Genomic DNA, 24,036 nt, shown 5'->3' on the forward strand with positions numbered 1-24,036 from the left:
CTAGATGTAAAAATATAGGCCTATAGCTTATGTAGTGTTGATATATTGACATATCAATGTTTTTCTTTGTTACTGTCAATAGATAATAGGTGTTAGCCACTGGTAACACCTCATGTTGGGCTATTCTCAGCTTCTTCAGCTACATAATTACTGCTGAGACCAAATGACTATGCCTTTCCCACCTCTTGTAGGATCAAAACACTTCAAGATTTCTTGAACTAAATAAGTCACAAAGTTGCCATCCTAGACACATTTTCCTTTGCTGATCCCATGCTATTCTGTGCTAATTCTTTTATCTTTCAGAATAGGCTACATGCCTTCTTTTTTTCTAATGACATTGAATGAGCATTTGCCTCCTTGCCTTGAGTCAGTTTGTTTTATTGATGCAGAAAAGACTTTTGTCTAGGTTATTTGCAATATTCGTTTTACTGATATATTCAGAATAGACTCTGGTCTAGCTTATTTGCAATTTATCTACTGTGTAGCCTCATCCTCCCTTGTTTTTCCCTGAATCAGCTGATCCTTTCCTCAGGCTATGGAAAGTAAGGCCGAGGTTATCTCATGTTTCAGCACCACTTCCTCCTTTACAATATGTTCTTCAATTATGTAAGCGTCTCGCTTTCTGCTCTGTTCATTATCAAAGCTCTTTCACATCTCACTTCACACAAACAGGAACACCGAGTCTCAGCCAATCCCATGCCTCCAACCCAAAACCTTTTCATGTAGGCCTCTTCTTTTATGTAGCGGATCAATCAGTTAATAAATAAATCAACACTTTATGCTGCATGTATCTGTTTTTAGGTTATGCCGTTTTTGCTTGACGCACAACAGCTTGATGCATTTAAGTATGAAACATGAACAAAAGGTCACATAGAGGAAGGTCACATGGACAAGATAATGGTCTTCTTTCAGTCTTTTCAGTCAACAAACTGGTATGTTGGCTAACAGTGGAATGGACTGTTTTGCCTGTTATATCCATGTTGTAACTGCATGGGAGGAAATTCCTTACCTTGTTCTTCTAATGACAAGGTTAGCATAGACTAGCATGACGATCCTGTGTGAGGTTACACTCATGTATGTTTTACTTGTGTTTGCATTCATACATGGGTGCATTTTGGCATGCAGGGTGTTGTGCATGTGTGTGTGTGTGTGTGTGTGTGTGTGTGTGTGTGTGTGTGTGTGTGTGTGCTGGTCGCTGCCTGGTCGCTGCTTGCCAGGGCAGGGCAGGGCTTCCTGTTCCTGTGATTGCTGCCCAGACTGAGCAGAGCAGAAATCCTCTGGTCTCTGTTCCTCTCTGTTCCTCTCTGCCACCTGGACTCTCACCCCGCGCCTGGCACCATCTCCTCTCTCCTCTCACCTTTCTCCCGCTCTGTTTGTCTGACTTCCTGCCTGGCTCCTTCTCATTCTCTCTCCATTTCTGTTGATGTCCCCCCCCCCCCCCCCTCTCTCTCTCTATCTATCTCCCTCTCTCTCTCTCTCTCTCATTGTGTGTCGTGTGTCTGGCTTCTGGCCTCTCTCCTGCGCTTCCTTTTCTTGTTTCATCCCCTCAGGCACTGCAGCCAGGACTGTGGTTGCAATCGTTTTCTCCGCCCTCTTCTCACTCACTTAATTTTACTCAGCCCCCCCACACACACACCCACACACACCCCTCCCCACACACACACACACACACACACACACACACACACACACACACACACACACACTCTCTCTCTCTCTCTCTGCTTTGTAAATTTATCCAAGCTCTGTGATTCATTCAGTGATTCAGAGAATGAAAATTCAAAGGTGGTAACAAAATCTGTTTTTCATCCCAACCTCTGTTACGCACATGTTGCTGCCTGTTTTATTTTTTTCCTGTTTTACTGGAAAGACAGTGTTTGTTGTCTCAAAGAGCCTTAATGCCATGCAGACTAATTGAGTCGTAAGCAATAGATTGGATCCGGCTGATATTGGTAATAAGGCCAGTGCTATATAAAGGTCAGAAGGATGTGGGTTATTGTAAGAGATATCACCGAGGCCGATGTCTTTGCTTGTGCTCTGGTTAAACAGTTAATTGCATTTTGTATAACGAGGATGACGATTAAGAGCACATCCTCTTTTATTGCAATTAACAAACAAAAGGCGCATGTAGGTGTGCGGACAGACACATTTTCTCACACACACATCTCTCTCTCTCTCTTTCTCTCAGTGTGTGTGAAAAATGCTCTAAACGGCCACCTAACGGCGAGTTGTGTATGTGTAAATGACCCAAAGACTCAAGAGAATCTCTTTTGAGTTTGTGTGCGTCCATGGCATTGAACAAGAGCTGTTCCCAACTGGGGATAACAGGGAGCACTTAGTGGTGTGTGAGAGCTGATACCAGCCTCTGAGATATAAATAGGACCACCCTGCAGCAGGGCTTCCACTAGCAACACTGATAATTCTCTATCCACAAACTCACTGTGTCATCATGTGTGTTTTAGTCTCTGGTGTCACGATGAATACCTAAAAATTGAACTGTGTGTGTGTCTGTGACCATTTGCTCTAATGTTTGTGTTGGCATCATAGTCTGTGGCTGTGTGTGCATTTTGAAGGCAATGCTGGTTGCAAGGAGCTGTGTTTTGGCTCTGCTCCCAATAGGCCACAGCTATAGGGTTCTGTTTACTGGCCGCTATAGGCATGCTGGTAGATGCTTCCTCATGGGGTTTTGAGCGATGTTCCTGTTTTTAAGAGTAGCCTACTTAATTAAAGTGGAGTGGAAAAAGAGAGGAGAATGAGGGGGGATGCCATATGACACGGGTTGACCACCAGATTTGAACCCACAACATCGCAAGTTCATGTCACGCACCTTAGCCCACTGATCCCCCAAGGTGTCCCAAGGTTGAGTCAGGGTTGAGTCTTGTTGATAATAAACTTGGTGAGCTGACACGTGACCAGAGCGCTCAAGACCACAGTGGTTACTCAGGCTGACAAGATCAATTCATGTGTGTCTTTCTCGTATCCTGTTTCCTTGCTGTTTGATTAAAATCGGTTTTAGGCTGTCCCCAGCAAAACAAGCACGTAATTCGTGATAAGCTGCGACCAGCTTGGCGCTTCGAGAAGGCGTGGCAGTCGCATCACGTTTTTTCGTTTCAGTCTGTGGCTTCAGTCAGGAATCTGAACTCCTGGCTCAATAAAAAGGTTACTTTAGGTTATATATTCATTTTTAGGCACAGAGCTGCCAAGACCAATAACAAACCAGGCTACAGAGCAGTCGAACCCAGAGAAAAAAGGTAGGCTCAAATACAGCCTAAAAACATAGAGGAAAAAATCACTATAATATTCCTATAGTATTGCTGTAGGCACAATATTTACTCAAGCGACTGCGGCAAAAATAAACAAGGTTCCCTTCCGGCTCCCCCACTGCGCCCGGTGGACACAGCAACACACACACATGTCTAAATACTGGATCAAAAACAGCTCTGGTGGACACTGGCCTTGAACCCGGGATCTCTGGTGTGGCAAACCTATGCTTTACCGACCGAGCTGAACTCAAAATGATGCAGTAATCAGGCTCATATAGTCTTTATAAGTGTGTACCACTTACACTGTACACATGCATGTTATGTTTTTTGAAATTTTTCTGACCGACTGACAGAGTGAGTTATACTGCTGGTCACAGCTAAAAATCTGGTTCCATTTCTGGTCTCAGGAGCAATGAATTACTATGATGTCATGAGGGATATTATTAATTCACTTTTCAGCCATTCAAGAAAATGATTCTTTTCGAAATTTAAATACTGAAATATGAAAACAAGGCACATTGGTGTAGGCCTTTAGCCTATTGATAATGAAGTGAATTTATCAATCAATCATGGTCTCAGCTTACATTTTGAATTGATTCAATTGCAGAAGAACCAACCAAAAGTCTACAATAAGAGTGCATTGTTCCCATTTAGTAGACCAGTCAGTGCATGCCTGAGGATAAATTTAGATAGCAAGCACCCATTCACTGTTCATTTGCCAGTATAAACTAAGTGGTTTCACAGTCATTGGTGGGACGTATCAACAGTGGCATGTGATTGGTTACTGACCCGCAGTGCTGCTCGGAAGTTGAACTGTAGTTTTTCTTGCCAACAGACTCCACTCAACTGTCAACATCAGCCATGTTGTCTCAGTTGCTCAGCACAAAACAAATAGACTTACGGGGACTAATTTCTCAAATTGCTTGTGGTGTTGATGCTGCAGGAATTGCTTTTCCAGATCGCTATAAAGCACATGGGAGAGACAAAGATAGCAGTCAGTGTGTCAGTGTGTGTCACACTGAAGAATGCAGTTGTTGAGGAAGAAGAGAAGGGATGATGAGTAAGGTGATTGTTCTACAACATTGTCCATGTACTTGCAACTTACTGAGTTCAAATGGGGCTCATGGCCTGTATTTTCTGACTATTTTTGGTTTCTGCTGCAAACAGAAATGCCCTGAAATAAAATTTAAAAAAATGAATAAATTAATATAACACAGGAACACCATGGCTGAGGTCAGAAGTCCAGGGGGAGAGGTAGGGGAACAGGGAGAGGAGACTCAAAACTGTATTTTGACCTTTCTTCTTCCCTTGAAACTTACGCATATGATTAGGCTTTTCCATCAAGGTAAAAGGAAAGGAAGCCTGAATTCAAACACATCTGGGGATCCTCATACTAGAAGACGGAGAGGATGAAAAGAAAGGGAAAACCATGGGAACAGAGACAGCCAAGCCCCCAGAGGGATACGGAGAGAGGAAGTGTGTGTGTGTGTGTGTGTGTGTGTGTGTGTGTGTGTGTGTGTGTGTGTGTGTGTGTGTGTGTGTGTGTGTGTGTGTGTGTGTGTGTGTGTGTGTGTGTGTGTGTGTGTGTGTGTGAGAGAGTGCGTGCGTGCGTGCGTGTGGTGTACTCAGCCAGCCAGTGCTGAGTCATGGCTGGGCTGGCCAGGCAGATAGAAACAGGCTTCTGGGGGGCCAGCTGGAGGGGCACAAGGGGGCACGCTCTGAGCATGCTCTAAAAAGCACAGGAAAGGGTATTAGTTGTTGTGACAGGACACATCCAGGAACTTAAGTGACGCAATATTTCACGATGCCAAGTTTTCACTGCCTCATTGACGTAAGTGTCCCCTGGTATGTCTTATGATACCAATAAGAAAGTATGGGTTCATCGCGTGACACACGAGCAAGAATGTACGACTTTTCTTCCCTGAATGTAGTCATGTGTGTGATACGGAGAGAGAGGGAGAGAGATGTTAGCGGAGAGATAACAAGACATGTTGCTCCATGTTTGGCCCAACCACAACCCCTCCCCCCCCCCACCCCCTTTCTCGTGGTTTTCTGTGATCTGTTGGACCACAGTCAGTGAACCCCCCCCCCACACACTCATACTTCCGCTATCTAGAATAGACCCTTTTCTGCTGCATTGGAGGAAGAGTGGTATGTAGGCACATGTTGACATTTGAGTAACATTTAGGCTAAACCCTAGTTATAGCTGATCTCTTACTATGACAGTATTCAACTGTTGTTGTTTAGCAGCTCATTTTAAAGAAGGTGCAAGCCATGAGTGCAACAGTGCGTGTGAAGAGATGAGCTGGAGTTGTTATATAATGCATGGTGATATCTTCAAAAACATCTTCAGGTTCCTCAGCCTCGCCAAAACTTTATCTTTGTTTGTCCTCTTGTTTAAATATGTCTGATTTTGATCTTGTTTTTACTGTTTTTGCATCCTCTGCCACTTTTCTATGTGCAGCACTTCATAACAATGTGTTTTAAAAAGTGCTATATAAATAAAGCCTTACTTACTTACTAACTAACTTACTCAGAGGTCTGCATAACATTTTCCTGCTAGGAAGTGTTTTGTGATATGTTAACGTGTTCACTGCTTTTGCTGAAATAGTCATCCATTATTACTGTCCCAATGCAATTACAAAAATCTATCATGCTGCATTTATTTAACCTTTATTTAACCAGATAGATCCCATTGAGATTTGAAATATCTTTTTCAAGGGAGACCTTAAGTGGGCTATAGTTTGTATTCAATCTATCCTGTATAACGGTTCAAAACAGAAACTATTTCCCCAGGCTTCTTGATAAAAAAAAATTTTTTTTTAATTTATTTATACAGAAAATAACAAGGACATTGCTTGGTGTAGAGACGTCTTTCATAAAAGCACATTTTCAGTTAGAGGGATAAAACATTAAATATCCTTATATGGGCCTGAAGATAGCATTGTATTCATCCATTGACTGTCTGCATAAGCCAATAAGCTCAGCTCTTTCATCAGCTCAGGCCTGTTGTGGTTCTTTGAAAATGTGTCCTTCCTTCCACTAATCTCCCATAACTATGGGTTGAGTGCACTTGAGGTGAATAGTGCGTGCACATGAGGGAACGGCAGGAGAACGTTTGAAAAGATGAAGGTTAGGGTAGGGCTCTCATTGAATAGTTTAGGAATGCATCCTGTTTCCTCTTTTCCGTGGAACTATATGTGGCTAACTCTTAAACCATTGGCTCATTTCTTCGTTACTCCAGTGGTAGCTGTTAGTTAATCGTGGTGGATGGATAAAAGCACGTGTGCTGTAGAAGAACAGGATTGGCATGTGCAATTACGACCAAATTCTCCCCAGGATTTGGTGATAAAGTGGTGCTGGGACACTATTGATCATAAGGAATGTTACTACTAAAGTGATCAGTCTGAAATTGGCAGATTGGAAACATTTTAGGCCGTTTTCAAACCTATAAGCCGTTTGCTTTGGTCCAGATCGGAGGACGAGTTATTGCTTTTACGCGTTGGTTCAGTAATGCTCGGCAAAATTTCAAACAAACCATAATTTCATCAACAAAAGCCACATTGGAGCAGTCATTTCCTTCACTGGTCAGAAATTTGGTGTGGGAAAGGACTTTCTTCCGAGGTAAACAAACATGGAGCATGAGCATCTGTTGTATGTGGAGTGAGAACATGATCCGACCGTGATCCGACCTAACTGCTGCACAAGGCTTCCTGTGGTACCGAGAATGTACCAAGACCACCCTCAGTAAGGTCTCTGTCTCATTGTTTTGGACCGCACCCGAGTGCAACTGTGGTATTATCGTATGCCCAAACGAACCGAACTAAGGGGGAGACCGGTCCACAGTTCAAAATAACGGCTCAAAACAAACTAGGTGTGAAAACACTCTTAGATATACAGTGATATTTCAAATTCATAAGTTGTTGCATGGCCACTGTTACAACATTTAGGGAAATTCTTGCACAGTGACCACTGAGAAAGAGACAAAGAGAGTGAGAAAATGGGAGACGGAGTCAAGAGACCATAGCAGTAATAATCCATATTATGGCCCTGACATTATGAATCTAAAGAAAGGAGAAGCTACAGTCAAACAGGTCACATGTTTATACACACACACACACACACACATAGACACACACACACAGCTGGACAGGCAGGCAGTGTGGTTGATTGAGAAATGTTCTAACCGTACTTCCTCAGTCAGGACTTCATTCAGTGTCTGACTGTCTTATTACTGTTTTCATTCATCTTAGCTACTTGCCTCTGTGTCATCCGTATCAGCGTGATTTGGAACTGATTCAATTGACTTTTATTGCCTCCCTCCTTCTCTCCCCCCTTCCCTCTGCTCCATTGCTCTTTCCAACTCTATTCATCTCCTTAGCAGAATAAGATTTCCACAATTTTGACTTGAATGTATCTCCACTTTTATTGTTTTTGCGATTTATTCGATTGATGTTTTTTTTCCAAACTGAATAGTAGCCCATTGTTTCTTTTGGTGAACCGTGACTGTCCTCATCTATTAAAATACTTTATGACTGGTTGATTGCCAGAGATCCTTTGCAATCCCATGTAATCCAATTTGGGCTGATTAAGATTGAGTACTGATAAAATCAGACTTTTGGCTGTCCTTTCTAAATGTTTGAACTGTTTCAAACTTTCAAGTAGTTCAAAGAAATGCTGTGACTGTTTGCCAGTTCCATCTTTAACTCTCCAGTTCTTGCACAACACTCCACATATCTTGATTTGCCTCTAATTATATTTCTATTTCTCTCCCTTGTTTGTCCCTCAATCGTCTTTTATTTTCTCTTTCCTGTCCTAAACCTTCCATCCTTCCTCTCTCCTCTCCCCCATCGTCCCCTTTATCTCTCTCTCTCCCCCCTTCCATTCCTCCCTCTCTCTCTCTCTGTCTTCCTGCCTCTGTGTCTCCATGTCTTCCGCTTTCCAACCTCCTCTCTCTCACAGCAGTGATTCTCAGCCGGTCTGGTTACTGCAATGAATGGTAACACTATCCATCCAGCCAACACCACCACCACAACAGCAGGAGGAGGCCCAGGCGTGGCAGCGCCCCCAAGAGGCTGGAGGGAGTTCTGCGAGCTGCACGCCATCGCCACAGCCCGGGAGCTGGCTGGACACTACCGGAGCTTCGCCAGAGAGCGGCCCCAGCATGACGTGCTCCCACCGGAAACCTTTTCCAAGCAGTTCACCGACCTCTTCCAGCAGCACTTCTGCTGTGAGGTCGACAAAGATGGAACTCCCCTCAACCAGAACACATGCTCTACCACTGCTGGTAGCACTTCCCCTACCACTCCAGTGGCCCCTCCCCTCCCGCCTCCCCCTACCCCACAGGCTGTGATCGGTCGACTGCGGATCACGTCCTTCTCTGGGGCGCTGGACTACCGGGAGGCGGGCCGACCGAGTGGAGGAGCCGCGCTATTCGCTGTCATGTCCCCGAAGGCCGAGCCGGTGGCGGTGAGCCGGGAGCAGGAGCAGCCACTGCGATGTTCTGCGGGAAACCCCTTATCAGGAAACCCAGTGGTGCTCAGGGGGTCAACTCGTAGTATTGGCGGCGGGTCATTGCTGGTTCGTAGCCATAGCAACGAGGAGGTCTCTGGCACTGATCGTCGCCAGGCATCTGAACGGTACTCCTCCGACTCCACAACCTCCAACCCTGGCCATGACGTCACGCACTTCTCTGTCAGCCAAATCCGCCAGAGCGTTAGACGGCTTTTCAAGAAACGGCCCGTTCCCAGTCCCCCCTCCCACCAGGACCTGTCTCCTAGCAATCCCAACCCCACCACGAACAACAGCAATCCACCAAACAATGGCGACAGAGTGGGCGGGGTTTCCTCCATGATTGAGCAAGTGACGCCTCTGTCATCCTCCTCTTCCCTAAACCCTGAAGCCACGCCCCCAGCCTCTTCTCACACCTCTATGGCTGGAGCAGCCTCTCACTTCCTGGATCGTTTCCGTTGGTTACGCAGCGGGAGCATGAGGCAGAGGAGGTCGGAGGTGAGTGGCTGCTGTAAAGAGGGCCAACTGAGGTACCTGCTGGTGGACGACACTATCTCAGACACTCAGCCTCGCTGGCAACGCTGCCGCCTGCTGGTCAGGAGGACCAGGGACGCACAAGGAGGAGGAGGAAGAGGAGGAGGAGGAGGAGGAGGGGAGAAGTACCAGCTAGAACTTTATGATCCTCCAAAGGTAGAAACACATGCTCGTACACATTTATACTGGCACATATATTACACAAGTCATGTACACATTACTAGTTTGATTCTGGTCGTGTATTAATCTTTGGTTTACTTAAATGTGACATACTTTGACAGAATAACTTACACTAGATGCTGGTCGCAGCTAAAAATGTTGAAATTAAGTACAGGATTAATGCTAATCACTATATAGAAGCCATATCACCATGTTTACAGCTCAAAAATTTATCAGATATTCAGCATGGAATCACTGCACTTGTGTAGCATAATCAATGGCTGACAGTTTTCATAGGGTTTCTGTAGTTCTAAATGCAGTAGATATCTGCTACCATTGGAGCTATTGACTGCCTGCAAACCTTGCAAATCTTTGGGGAGCTTTTTCTCAGAACTCTCCACAGCGTAGAAACATTTAACAACCGGTAGCTTCCTCAATTTTTCTTTGGTATTGGTGCAAGATGCATCATTTTGTAGATCTGCTTGTGTTCTTCAATAAAATGAAAAACCACAAGAGCCTTTTAGGGTCTGTTAGTGCCGATATACCAGGCTGTGTCCCAAATACATGCACATAAAGTAACACACACACACACACACACACACACACACACACACACACAGTCATTTCCTGTTTCCAGCTGTTTCAGTCTCAGGGGTTCCCCCCCCTCCTTCTTCAAACCATCTCTCATCTCTCCCTAGTGTTGTTTTGTTTTCATAATTGATCTTTGCTGCATCTAAGAAGCTCCTTTTGGTATACAGTAGGCCACATGACAGAACAAGAGCAAAGTAGTGATGACATTTAGCATTGCCTCAGAAAACTTCACGTTTCGCCGACGGCTCTCATCACATCTTTGCCTTGAGTGATTGATTTGTTTTTCAACTGCAGCTACAGAGTGTGCTGTGATGTAGAGCAGGCCTTGGTTTTAACTGTATTGAAGTAGCCAAACAGTGATAGTACTAGTCTAGTCAGAGCTTGGGAGTAATGAAAATCATGTTCGCTTGTCATGCATGCAGTGGCGTCATTGTTAGCCTAAAATCCATCCTATCCTTTCTGTCAGACTGATAACTTTCTAAGATAAAAGAGAATTATTGCTTGTTAACCTGGCTGAAGAAACTTGAGGAAGAAGAGTGGCTGTTGGTATCATTACCTCGATTTAATCTCTTGAGGTTTTACTGATTACTGTGAAACGTTCCCTCATCATAGACTACTTTTTCGTAGTAGCACTCTGAGCTTTAGCACTTGGCCTAGATGTTAACTTTGTGCTCAGTTACCTCGAGGAATCGGCATGAATTAATGTAGTCTTCCTCTACCCGAGGGTGAGTGAGTTAGATATGCCTCCTACACTGTTTCCTGTTTGTTTGGGGTCTACCTCAGCCAGTCTTGACTTTTTTACTTAACATCCCATCATTAACACATCAGAATTTAAAAGCACAGCAATCAGAACATGAGAAAATTACATCACATGCATATATTTGCAGTATGTAGGTTTGAATCCTTGGGGTTATGAGAGGGATAGAAACAATAAAGATCATCTTGTGTTCCCTTGACTTTGCTTGACAGCTCATCACAGCACAACAGGATGTCTTTTGTCTTGTATGCAGTTGCTTGGCTCCCCACGAGACCGATCGCATACAACTTTATGAAATGTCCCGATGGGGCCAGCTGCAGGGCTGCATGTGCTCACACACCCAGTCCCCCCAGATCCCTAAACCAGTAACCACAGCGACTAGGTTAAATGCTGTCCTGGCCGCCACCATCTTTACAGGTCATTGGATGCAGAAGTCAGTCTCTTCAGGGTGTGTGCAAGTGTGTATTTTGGCACAAACATGGCTTAATAAAAAGACTCTGCATGCGTGTGTGCGCGTTTGCTTGTAGTGTTTTATATTTAGCAGCCCTGCGCTCTTCAGCCAGCTGCAGCCCTAACCATGTGTGTGAGGTAATTCAGTTGATGATAGAGCCAGAGCTGTCCCTGTGTGTGTGTGTGTGTGTGTGTGTGTGTGTGTGTGTGTGTGTGTGTGTGTGTGCGCATGTATGCGTGGTCAGAGGGGGGAGGCGTTGGTGGTGGGGATTTGCCTGGCTGATTGCAACGATGTTTTAGTTAGCCAACTGCATTGCTGCTCTCCCTCTCCTTATGGGTTTTGTGTGTGTATGTGTGTGTGTGTGGAATCTTGGCAGGGCGGAGAGTTAAGGCCCTGAGAATAGCCTTAAAAGGAAGGAGAGCTGTGGAGTAGCATGCACACATTTAAACATACACACACAGACACGCACACACACACACACAAAAAACACATGCATTCACACTCTACAAAAAAGTAATTTAGATGCATAAACTTAGAATTTGCTGGGGTCGCTATGTTATTGCGTTTGTTCCTTTTTGCAGACTTAAAGAGAGATTTCACACATCGATGGCTTCTGTCTGTGACTGTGTGTGTCTGTAGGTGTGTGCACACACCGTACACATATCCTGACTGCATACAAAGAAATCCATGGGTAGCGAACATGCTTGTGTCTTCTTATGCATATGTCTTATGCTTATGCCTGTCTCTTATGTGTGCGGACTACAGTAGCAATGTTGATGGATTCATTTTGCAGAAAGAGGAAGCTGCATAGAGGCTGATAATGTGTGTGTTTGCGTGAGAAGGCTCCAGGGAAGGCAGCCCCTAGCTCCCAAGACTGAGTACAAGATATTCTGCTGTCAGATTTCATACTAACACGTTACATTATTAATGCTCATTATCATCAGGCTTAGCTATGGACTTTAGTTTAAACGCTAAAATTTGGAAAAAAGACAAAGCAACAGTAAACATGTCGTCCCCCACGGAAGATACAGTCCCCCTCTGGGCAAGCACTAACAAATGTCACCCTGTTTTGACCTGTATTTATCGTACCCCCCTCCTTGGGCCAATTATATTTGGAAAATGCTGGAACACAGTGGCGAGATGCAACATTTCTCCAAGTTTCGTCAAAATCAATCAGTGGAGTCTGCGAATGAACAGATGGAGACGGATCCATAGTCCTCTCCCCAATTCCATTGTTGGGGACAAAAACCATCCTCGTTGGTCCTTGTGAGAATTTTTGTTCAGTTTTTTCAAATGTCAAACTGAGGTTGCTCTCATCTCTGCCTTGTTTGCTGCAGATGAACCCGCAAGTGTTAACCCGCTAAGTTTAGTTCACTTGGGGAGGTGAGAGCATCCCAGTGGACTTTAGGTGTGCAACAAACGAGCGCTTTGTAGTTTGCCTGAGAGAGGTGGTCTTATATCGCTGTCAAATGAGCTCTGAAACAGCTAGTTAGAGGTGAGAATGCATTCAGATCAAAGACAGGAAAGCAGCCTAGAGATTTGACTTTTTTCGAACATCTTCGAATGTTTCCAAATGTGCATGCTTTCTGTTATTTAGCTAAATAATGCTGCAATATCAAGCGTGTTGATGTGTACACAAAACTGCAAAACTTAGTACAATATGTGAGTAAGGCAGGACCCATGTAAACTCCATACTCTTCTGTAACTGTGTTGTATGTTCTTAGTTGGAGTATGCATAATCGCAGAAATATATTATATATGCAGAGGACTCCAGTTTTAGTTGCATTAATAGAGTCCAGTCAGAACATGTAGACACCTTAATTGCATTTCTTCAAGTGTGATGCAGTTGTGCGTGTGGAGTTGGTGACAGAGCTCATGTTGTTCTATCAGAGGCGAGGCAAAACTCGCAGGAACCACAAGTATCATGTAAACCGTATTGTTCAGAGAGATTTCACTTTATAGAATCATGTAATCATGTAAATAGCTTACTCACACTGTTTGTCTTACTTGAACAATAGGTAGGCAATAGTCACATTGTTATGCGCATGTAAACATAGCCGTTGACAGTGAACTGTGTAACCAATGCAGCTCGATGTTTGAAAAATGTTATGTATTTATTTTTTAATCGTCTCTGTTGTCAAAGTGGAAATGACAGGTTTTGTATTTGTCCAGTCCAAAATTTTGACCAGCATGATCACATGGCTTCATCCATAAAGTATGTTTTGTTTGCTGGCAATAGGAAAAATAACAAAACCAATGAAAAATGGCCACAGAGAAATAATTTCACTTCTGGTTTGAGCCAAGACAAACTAATTATTGGTGAAAAAAAAACCTTGCTAGTAGCTAGAGCTGCCGTCTGTCACTTGCTATTTCCATGTAAGCTGTGAAAAGATCAGTATGACACAGACACCTATGGGAGTCTTTACGATTACGATAATAGTAAAAATGGCATGTGCCCCAGTTTTACAGTTGTGAAATAGTGTGGGCTAGGTGATTTTCATTTGGAGAATTGATTTTGAATCAACAAAAAGCGTGATATGATGTGTGTTTGTTTCTTTGGAACCTGAAATCTTGTGCCAAACACTTAACTAGCTATGTAAATGAAAGTTATCCTAACTGAATTTCTTACAAGTTGAGTAAAAGAAAATATTATAAAATTCTACAACAATCCACTTGCTCATACTATGGGTGTGATCCATTGTTATACCGGTGTGTTTGTATTGATTTGGTTTGCAGGGTAAATCCGTTATGATATGTTGAGGTCATACCTCATGATTGTGTTTAACTGGCAATTATACACAAGCAGAGTTTGAGGTCTACATGTTGTTTTGGAAATAGAATGACAAAGAGCCTAATTCAGGCAATATTATATAGCAGTGTTGGAGAAGTGGAACTTGTTTGTCAGCTGAAACAAACAGAAACCTAATGGTCTTGGTCTTGTCTCAGTCTCTGGCCTTAAATTATCTGTCTCGGCTTGTTCTTTAGCTTTGGTCTTGAGTTTCTTGGTGAGAATAAACTTACATGTTATGATGTTCCATAAGCCAAACATTTATGTTTGTGCTACTTTGATTATTTAGACTACACCTTACGCACAGAGAAGAAACTAAATGTGTGACATTGATTGTGGGATGTCGTTAATAGTGTAACTTTGAAAAACTTGGATAGTTTTTCTGCAAAATGTCTCTGAACCTTCTTGAGTTGTGGTCTTGACTTGATCTCCACTGAGGTAACAGTGAACCCCACTTTCCTTTCTTCTGATGTACAGTAGTCAAGGCCAAAGACAAGGTTAGTGTCTCTCTCTCTCCCTCGCTCTCTCTACCTCTGTCCTTCTGTCTCTGTCAAAGTGTCTTGCCAGGAAAATCCTGGTGTTCTGTCTTACAAAGTCAGTTCCCACAGACTGCTGCTGTCTGATGGCGGATATGTTTCCTCTAGACCTCCTGTAGGCTACATCTTAATCACACCACTCTCATCTCAGCTGTGTGTGTGTGTGTGTGTGTGTGTGTGTGTGTGTGTGTGTGTGTGTGTGTGTGTATGAGTGTTTGTGCTCTTGCATATGTTTGTTCCAGCTTTTCTAGCCTTAATCTTTTCCACATGGTTTCATTTTGTGCGTACGTGTGGCTACAGTATGTATCATGTTCCTCTGAGTTTGTCCCTCTGTGTGTGTATTTACTTCGTGTATGTGTACTTTGTGAGAATGTGTGTAGTTTGTGTGTAGTTGATGTGTGCGTGCGTGTACTTTCTGTGCGTTCTTACGTATATTTTGATGCATGTTGGCTTATATGGTAAAAGCGTTGTCTTTTCTTGGCCTTTCCGTCCCATCAGGGTCATGTGACACGTTATCTTGAGCCTTCAGTAAAAAGAAAATAAAAGGAGTAAATAGGCCTGGTAAGCACGGCAAATGTGGAGTTATGCCTCATTAAACCAACAGTCAAATGTGTATGTGTTTCAGTGTGCTTTTATGCATGTTTATTTTTGTGCATTTTTCTGTCTGCATCCATCCAGTGCTTCTCTCTCTCTCTCGCTCTCTCTCTCTCTCTCTCTCCCCCCCCCCCCCCCCCCGCCCCCCCTCTCTTGCACTGACAGCGAGCGAGGAGTTTGCAACATCAGTGGAAAATACTTTTCCAACAACCAGACCCTGCTGTCCATCTGTTCTGTGTTACTTGTTGTACTTCAATCTCTCAGATGGCAACATGCAGCGTTAATTTGGCTCTTGCTGCATACCACAACTAAGGCTCTGAACACATGGGCCCAGTCAACCGAACCAGAAACAGAATGAAACCAACCAAGAGAGACACAGGAAACGCAACAGCAGGAGACATGAGAAAGACAGAGGGACTGACAATTAGGTTTACAGACAGGCAAACAGGCAAAGAGGACAGACAGAGAGAAAGAGAGATCAGGGTGTCTGCAGGTCTGTGAAAAGTCTGAAAATGTTAAGTCTGAAAATTTTAGTTTTTCCTTGGTGCACTACTTTCCTAGTGAGAAGTCTCCCTGGTTGCACAGATGCATATTTTACTGTGTATTTTGCTCTTGAGGTTGATTTTTGGGGTAAAGTTGGTCTTAAATTTGTGTTTAAAAAGTCTTACAAGTCAGAAATTGATAGATGGACAGGTATAGATGGATAGATATAATCTGCTGGTGTTTTTTCTTTCATGTCATCGTTGACATTATTGGTGTGAAATAGTGCAGTTAGACAGACAGTCTTATATGTGGGAATATGGATGAGCTCCTTCCTCCGTTTTGGTACAAACACACAGAACGGGATTATTACAAAATGTGCATCCTGTAAGATTTAATCTTGTTGTCACATCTTGGCTCAAGGCATATGCCTGTGTTTTATAAATTGTGAGGCAAAAATAAATAGGCTTGCATTTTATGTAGATGTATTGTAGAGAATACCTGCCATTTACAAACACAAATAGCATTGACACCAGTGTCTAGAGCAAAGCTAACCCCTTATGTATGTGTGTTTGTGTGTGTGATGATGCTTAAGACAAGAAATCAGTTTCATTTTACATCATTACCGTCTTGGTATTACACCCACTAGGCCAATCTGTTTCTCTTTCCAGGGATAGAGACTCATGAAACCTAGAAATGGTGCCGCAAACCACTGATTCAATCATGTAATGGATATGAATTATCATTTGTGCTTGTGTGTGTGTGTGTGTGTGTGTGTGTGTGTGTTATGCTGTGGGTCCATAAAGAACACATCTGCTTTAACCAGACACTAATGCGTTACACTGTATACAGAGTTAGTCCCCTGTTTAATAGCAACTAATAGTGTTTTCCTGACATTTAAAATAAAATATAGTAAAATACCCCTTTGAACATTTTCTAGTTGTTTACATTATGTTGTTCTTAACATTCTAACAAACTTTCTTATTACAGTACTTTCCATAATGGTGAGTCACAAATGTTTACTTGGTTGCACTTATTATAATCAACTCTTGGTAAAAGTGTCAGCTAAATTCCTAGAATCTAAAATGTAGATAAATGATAAAGAAAATACTGAGAACAAACATGCTCTGTATCTCCTCTCTGGTTAAGTAAACTGGATCACATAAACTTTTGTGGCTTTTCTACCCTCCATTTTCTCACTGCTGTCCCGCCTGAGACTGTGAGTCTTCTTCACTCTTGGTCTCACAATATTGATAATAACAGTTGATGTTTTGGCTGCACCAGACGCCTGTCTCACCAAGCGACTTAATGGGTTAGTGAGCTAACTTTGGGCCTAACTCTCGCTTTTCGGTCTCACGAAGGTGGCTCAATTTTAACCGGGGTAGATCACCATGGTAACCCATCCTGCACAGCTGACTTGCTCCAGTTCAGGTTAATACATCAGAACGGATAAAAGGCCCGCCTCCTCACCAATCAGCTCTGTGGAAACATGGAGTCACCATTCCTACAGGATCACAATATGAACAGAAACATTTCATTCTGACAAGTAATTAAAAAAAAAAGCTTTACATGGGGAAACTACTGAATTAACAGATAGTAAGAAGGGCTGTTGGCAGGACGATGGTGTCTACAGACTGGTAGAACCACTTTCCGTGATGATTTATTATATCAGAGATATAATAGAGAATATTTATTAGGTTGCATCAGATATAATGAATGTTTGTAGTATTTCCAGGCTATAAAAGAGGGCTCATAACAAGTAGCAGGTAGCTTACATTAGTTTACCATAGTTAAAAATAGTGAATGAAACTTAGGCCTAGTGTTGCATCAGTGAGACATACAAGCTGTTTAAGGTGTTAATCACGAAACCTGCTTTCTCTCTTACAGAATTTGTTGCCATAACGTACATGATTGGAGTTAATTTTGCATTTTGTGTTTCATACACATTGATTTAAAAAGTCCTTACAAACCACATTTACTTGGAACTTGGCTTTTAAGATATAAATGGAGTACAAGATTAGTGCTAAGCAAAGCCATCATTAGTAGCTCTTGTCAGGAATCTAGTGAGTCATGGTGAGTCTCGACTCCCTACCCAGTTAAAACCCACAAATTTCCAAGGAAAGCATTTGGTGTAAATATAACTAATTCCTCTAAGCCACTACAACCCTTCAGTTGTTCTGGGTTACATTATAAGAATATCCAACGATTCACAGAGAGGAAGGGTATGGAGACGTCTATTATCAGAGATTTATATGCACAAAACAAAACAAATACAATTTTGGGTGGATCAGTTTTGCCCTGAGCACCCCTTTTTTGAATCGACCAGGTCTTGCTTGCTGGCTCCCTCTCATGCATGGCCTGGACACCGGACACCAACTGCAAGTGTTGACTTTCCAATTGTTCTCCCATAGATTTGTGATTCAAAAGTTCACACTGGAGCAGAATACAATTGATCAAAATTATAGATCACAACCCTCTCTGTGTGAGAGGTCTAGCAGGGCAAGCTAGTGACATTTTGGGCAGCTGGGTGTTATAGTGAATAAGGAGACAGCCCTCAACCAGAGGAAGGTCAAGCCCCCTTGTCGGCAACAGAGCCGCCCTGCTGTATGAAATGAGTGAAAAGAGAATTTCGAGTATCGTATTCTTATTATTTCTCAACGTGCATCTTATCTCACTTCTATATCACTTCTTGCCCTGCAGTTGAATGTTTTCTAACTTCGCAAAAAGAAAAATGACTGCAAAGCAGAGGAGCTCTGGCTAAGATGTGGTGAACAACAAAGCTCACAGCTTTGAGGCAGTTTGCTACTACAACCGAGTGTGTAGGTTTAACATTTGACTTGTTTTCTCGCTGCTATTGTATTAAGAGCTAAAACTTCATCTCGTCTGTATGAGTGCAGCGTGGAAAACTTCTCTCACACCGTTGAATATGCCTGAATGTGGGAGGAGTGTTGAATTTTATTGCAATAGTGTGAGTGTGTGTATTTCAGTGTGACAGAAAATCTAGAGAAACATCTAAAGGAAGTAAAGTGGTTAGAGTCATGTGGTCAAGATGTTTGTGTCAGATCTCTCTCGCTCTCTTTCTTTCTAGTTCTTTCTCTTGCTCTCTGCAAAATGGGTTGTAATGCGGTCTTTGTGTGTGTGTGTGTGTGTGTGTGTGTAATTTCCCCATTGAGATCAAGATCAATAAAGTTTCATCTTATGGTTTGTGTGTTAATTGTTAATGCGAGTGTGTGTGTGTGTGTGTATGTATGTGTGTGTATATATATATATATATATATATATATATATATATATATTCATGTGCACCTTTTTTCCTGTCATAACCTCTTTGTGGGGGTCCTTTGTGTGTGTGTGTGTGTGTGCGCGCGTGTGTGTGTGTGTATGTGTGTTAGTATAACCTAGAACCACATTGCTAGTGCACCTGACCTTGCTGAGTTGTTTGTGGAAAGCCCCTAAAGCAAAGCTGCGCTACATCTTCACCTTGACAGTTTTCTCTTGCTTCTCTCTTGGCCTCTGTTCTTCATACACACACACACACACATCCATCCATACACACACCACACATACATACTGTTCATCATTCTTCAGTCAAATCCCTTGTGCACAGCCTGTAGATCCTCTCAACTCCAAAGCTGCAGCTCCCGAAAAGTTGAGCAAAACATTGAGCGGCCTGGAAAACCTAAAGGTTCGGTTGTCACCTTTCCTAGTGCCTGTTGTTGTCTTTGATAGGTGCAGCTATACCTGTGGTTTGTGTGTGTGTGTCTGCTTTGCTCTACTCTACTATCCTCTCCACTCCTTTCCACTCCACTCTCTTCTACCCTACTCTACTTTACTCTGAGTCAGATCTCCAGCCAGCTAAACCTTCTCTAAGCCCCCCCGATTCTCTCCAGGCAAGTCCTTAGCCTGGTTTCCATTACAGGGCCAAACACAGCTAACATTTATTCATTATCTGTGCCTCTCAGTTTCCCCTTCAAAAAAAACTGTGACTCATTTTTTTTATCCTGTTGCCAACAGAGATGATTTGTCAATTGGGCTATAGTTTCTCACTAAGCAAACAGTGCTTTTTGATCCTGCATTATAAACATTTAGAGTTTGCTCTGGCCCTGGCAAGTCCCACTTGGCTTTGACTCTGCTGTGGAAAATGTTATCATGGCGAGATCTCCTTCCCTATATAAACCTGGTTCTGGCTCAGTCGTTCTAGGAACTGCGGTCAGAAGGGGTAAAACTGCACCATAAGGCTTATTCTGAGACAATGGTGTGGCACTGGGGCAGAAGGGAAAGGAAGGGCAACGAGAGAAAAACGTTTTTTTCACTTTCTGGCCGAGTCAAAAGTGGCTTGCTCTGTTTTCAAAAATCAATTACAGCAAATTTGTTTTATCATCTCTGTCCAGTGTTAGAGGTAGAGCCTCTGTGAGGTCTCCACAGTGGTTAATGTTAGGGTGAAAGTAAGAGTTGCGTTTTATAATTGAGGTGGGTGAAAATTATGGTGATATTTTTTGTTTTGCAGGGCAGGAAAGGAGTTAAAGAGCGGGGCGGATGTAGAGAGCAATGTTGCTTTATGAACTGAAGACAAATACGTTTACTAGTCTTTTTACATGCGCACAGTTAGTGGACACACACACGCCCATAACTGACCCACACACATACACACACACACCCATAACTGACACACATAAAGCCTTACACACGTGGATGAGTTGTGCATGCGTGAGATCTCTCTTACACACAAGCCAAGTTCCCATCCAACTGACAAGTGAATTTTGAGCAAATGTTTGAAATGTTGCAAAAAAAAAATCCAAATCAGATGTATTTCCTTTCCAGCACTTTGGTTGAAGCGCATAAATAGTTGTCATGAACATAGAACACATGTACATAAGAAAAAAGTCTCTCAAGAATTGATTAGTATTGGGCAAGTTGTTATTTTTCTTTCATGTCAGCTGCTGTTGCCCATACTTTATGCTGTCCATAGCCTAAAACAAAGAAATACACTATTGCACTATTCTCATGCACAAACTAATGGTCATATAACAGCAACAGGAGCCTTATACATGGGAGCAACAGTGTGTATGACATTTTTGGGAGGTTGCAGTGGACAGATATTTTACAGATAGCCTTTGCCTGCAAACGTACCTCATTATTTATTCAACAAATTGTGTTTCCATCGCTATTTATCACAGAATTTCTTTATTGACTAAACATTTTTCTACCTCAAGTGAGTGTAAAAATATTTTAACAACATTTGAGATTTCCTTTCAGCCTCTCTTAAGTCGATACATCTTTATTCGCATAAAAATACTTGAATGGAAACCCAGTTGCACACATGAATGCACGTATGTTCTTGTGCACACAGTGCTCACATGTACACGTGCACACGCTCGTACTTTTCTCACCACTACACACACACACAGACAATCACACAATCGATCTTGTGTAATTCTCAGTAAGCTGATGTTGTTCCTAGGTTCAGTGGTTTCCGTGATATTTCAGTTGTACCTTCATGGGTGTCAGTTGGGTAGGGCAAGGTGCAGCTCATAATGAATTAGCCTGAGTGAGTCCAAATTTCATCTTGTAGTTTTTATCATTTTAATGGAGAGCAAAGATCAAACAAAATTTTCACCAGGAATTTATCTGGAAGCCATCCAGCATCCAGGGCCAATGTTCCCTCTAAACTGATTGTTTGATGATCTACGTCTAATAATTTCTCACATTGACCATATAATATCAAATCATCTTGTCTGTCATCGGACATCTCTTCACTTAGAAATGTACTCAATATAAATGGGTTTGGAAAATATATATGCAGGGATTTTGCCATACTGACACCCCAGTGTACATGTAGCAGTATTAACATACACACAAGCACACACACACATTCTGAAAGATTCATACAGTTGCATTAACACTCTATGAAGGAAGATTAGACCTATATATTGCTTTTTTCAATACTGTTGTTGCAATTCATTAATTAATTTAGTCCTGGATTAGCTTTAGCTTTTAAGCCTGGTATCTCATAATATACAATGTCCAAATTATTTCCCAGTTTACTTTCAACCATTGGAAGAAAAATATAGTTGTTAATATGATTGAAAACTTACAGTGCAGCTGGAGCGCACGTCTCCAAACCAGGTTTTATGCGCTCCTGGTTAGTCTTGTGCATTAACCTAACAAATTTTTGTTTGTTTGTTAAATATGAGGGGGTTTTTTTTACAGCCAGAAGCCCTTGATATTTTAGCCTCTATATTGCAAGAAGTTAGTCAGCGGTTAGTCAGTGTTTTGATAAACAGAAAATCTGCTAATTAGGCTTTATTCTGTGTAATTAAGAGCTTACTGACAAAATTTGTTTATCTGAACCAAAAAATGTTTTTTTAGCAAACTCAAAAGATGACTTTTACCTCTCCTTTCTGCTTTCAGCCAGGCTTGCTAATTGGTCTTTTCTTTTGTGCAAAACCACATCTAACTCATTACAGGGAACTGAGCTCATTTCTGTGAATCTCGTGTGCTCTCTTCTGCATATTCGGCTTCGTATATCAGTGTTTCTGAGAAGTATGCAAGGAGGGCAGTGCGATGAACTGGTGACATTTATTCATTACTGACGACTACGTCGTCTGACGGGTCTAAGTTTCCTAGAACACACTCATCTCTATCAGTCTTGGTAACCCCACTAGCGCTCAGTGCTGAGTGTGTGTGTGTGTGTGTGTGTGTGCGTGTTTCCCACATCCTCCATGGATGCCACAGACAGATTGAGGTGATCAGTGCTCTACTAGGTGCCTGTACTCTATGTAGGCATATCAGACAAGTTAGAGGAGTGTAGAGAAGCGGTTGCCAAACTTCTCTGTGGAGAATTTAAAAATATATATATTTTGGCATTGACTTTCACAGGATTTTGAGACAGCCGATATAAAAAACAAGACAAAACTTTTACCATAGTAAAAGTGTAGCCTATAATCTCATATTCAACCCATTGGGTTGTCTGGCACCAGCACAGAACTGCAAGCTGTGATACTTCTGTTTGACAAAACCTCATAATCATTGCAAAGGAAATCCAAGACCGAGGGCCAGATAGCTGCCCTCCATGTGTTTAAGCCTGAGCCAATACAATTGACAGTTGAATGATTTGAAATAGCAGGAGAGGAGCTTCATTAAAATATCTCACTGTGGGAGGCCTTTAACATTGTTTTTACACCGTGGCATGCTGGATCTGCTATCTGAGGAAATTAGGCTACTAGCTACTTTCACAATAGGAAGAGGACCAGCACAACTCACTTCTCTCATCTGCTGTGCTGTAGCCTTAAGAGGCAGATGAGAATCTCTCTGAAAGATTCATACAAAATTAATCACTGTTTGAGAGAGGATTGTTGATATCTTTGTTTTTTTTGTTGTAATTTTGGAAACCTCCATGAGTGAATTTGCCTTAGTCAGTTATGTAAATATGATGGAAAACGTAGTTACAAAGCATATGGAGAGCATGTCTCTGAACCAGTATTTATGTGTTTCCAATTAGTCGTGTAATGTCCTGTGTAGGGTGATTTGGTTTGCAGTTTATTAACATTAGTAAGTAGTAGTCCATCAGTGTTCACCAAACAGCAACTGCACTAACTAGGCTGCAGATCTTGCAAGTTAATCACAGCAAGACATGTTTATTTTAGGAGACTAAGAGTAAGGTGTGCCCAAAGAAAGAAAACCATTTCTGTCCTACCAACTATGGAGGAAGACCTTGGTGTGTCTTGTATTTCTGTGGGTGACGCAAGCAACAGGTGCCACAGTCTGGCAGTGGAGAGGTGAAAACAATGCCAGCTGCTCCAGATCACCGTAGTGTCAGTTGAAGCAGTGCAGCCATAATATAAATGCATTTAAAGAGGAACAAATGACTCTTTACAAATATGGCAAGAATTGTTAGCAAAAAGTCTACACTAGCCATGATCTAGGCAGTGCTGTATGCTGGTCACTGGCTAGCAACCTCAGCCTGGTAAAAAAGTAAAGTTGTTACATGGGGCGATTAAAAGTTCACCCACATCAACACAGGGGGCGCTGATCAGTTTTAAACATGCAGCGTAATGAAACTCATTGATGAGTTTCATTACGCCCAACCTGAAATCAGGGAAAGCACAGTGAGATGTGTCGGGAACTGTGATTTTAAGGTCAAGGTCTCATCTGCCGCATGAGGCTTACTGCACCACCCATCAGGAACGCTACTAAAATGTCAGTGTGTGTAAGTGTGTGTGTTTGGACTGCGCACACACACGTTTCTGAGTCTCTCCAGAGACCAGTTTGGTAACCCTGCCGAGTCTAAGGTCAGTCCAACACGCACACATGAGCATGTGTACACACACACACACACGCGCGCGCGCGCGCCCCGGACAGCGTTGGCTATG

The 24,036-nt window shown here is 42.5% G+C and overlaps 1 protein-coding gene across 1 annotated transcript in view; it reads left to right on the forward strand.

Annotated features, from left to right (window-relative positions):
• sh2b3 (SH2B adaptor protein 3) overlaps window positions 1-24,036 on the forward strand; it is a 47,378-nt gene that overhangs the window by 5,301 nt on the left and 18,041 nt on the right. The window contains exon 2 of the mRNA XM_071894900.2: window positions 8,226-9,464. Within this exon, the coding sequence (XP_071751001.2) occupies window positions 8,256-9,464 (1,209 nt within the window). The 5' untranslated portion in view covers window positions 8,226-8,255. The remainder of the gene's footprint in view (window positions 1-8,225; window positions 9,465-24,036) is intronic.

This window comes from Centroberyx gerrardi, chromosome 8, assembly GCF_048128805.1.
Source record: "Centroberyx gerrardi isolate f3 chromosome 8, fCenGer3.hap1.cur.20231027, whole genome shotgun sequence".
Taxonomy (NCBI): Eukaryota; Metazoa; Chordata; class Actinopteri; order Beryciformes; family Berycidae; genus Centroberyx; species Centroberyx gerrardi.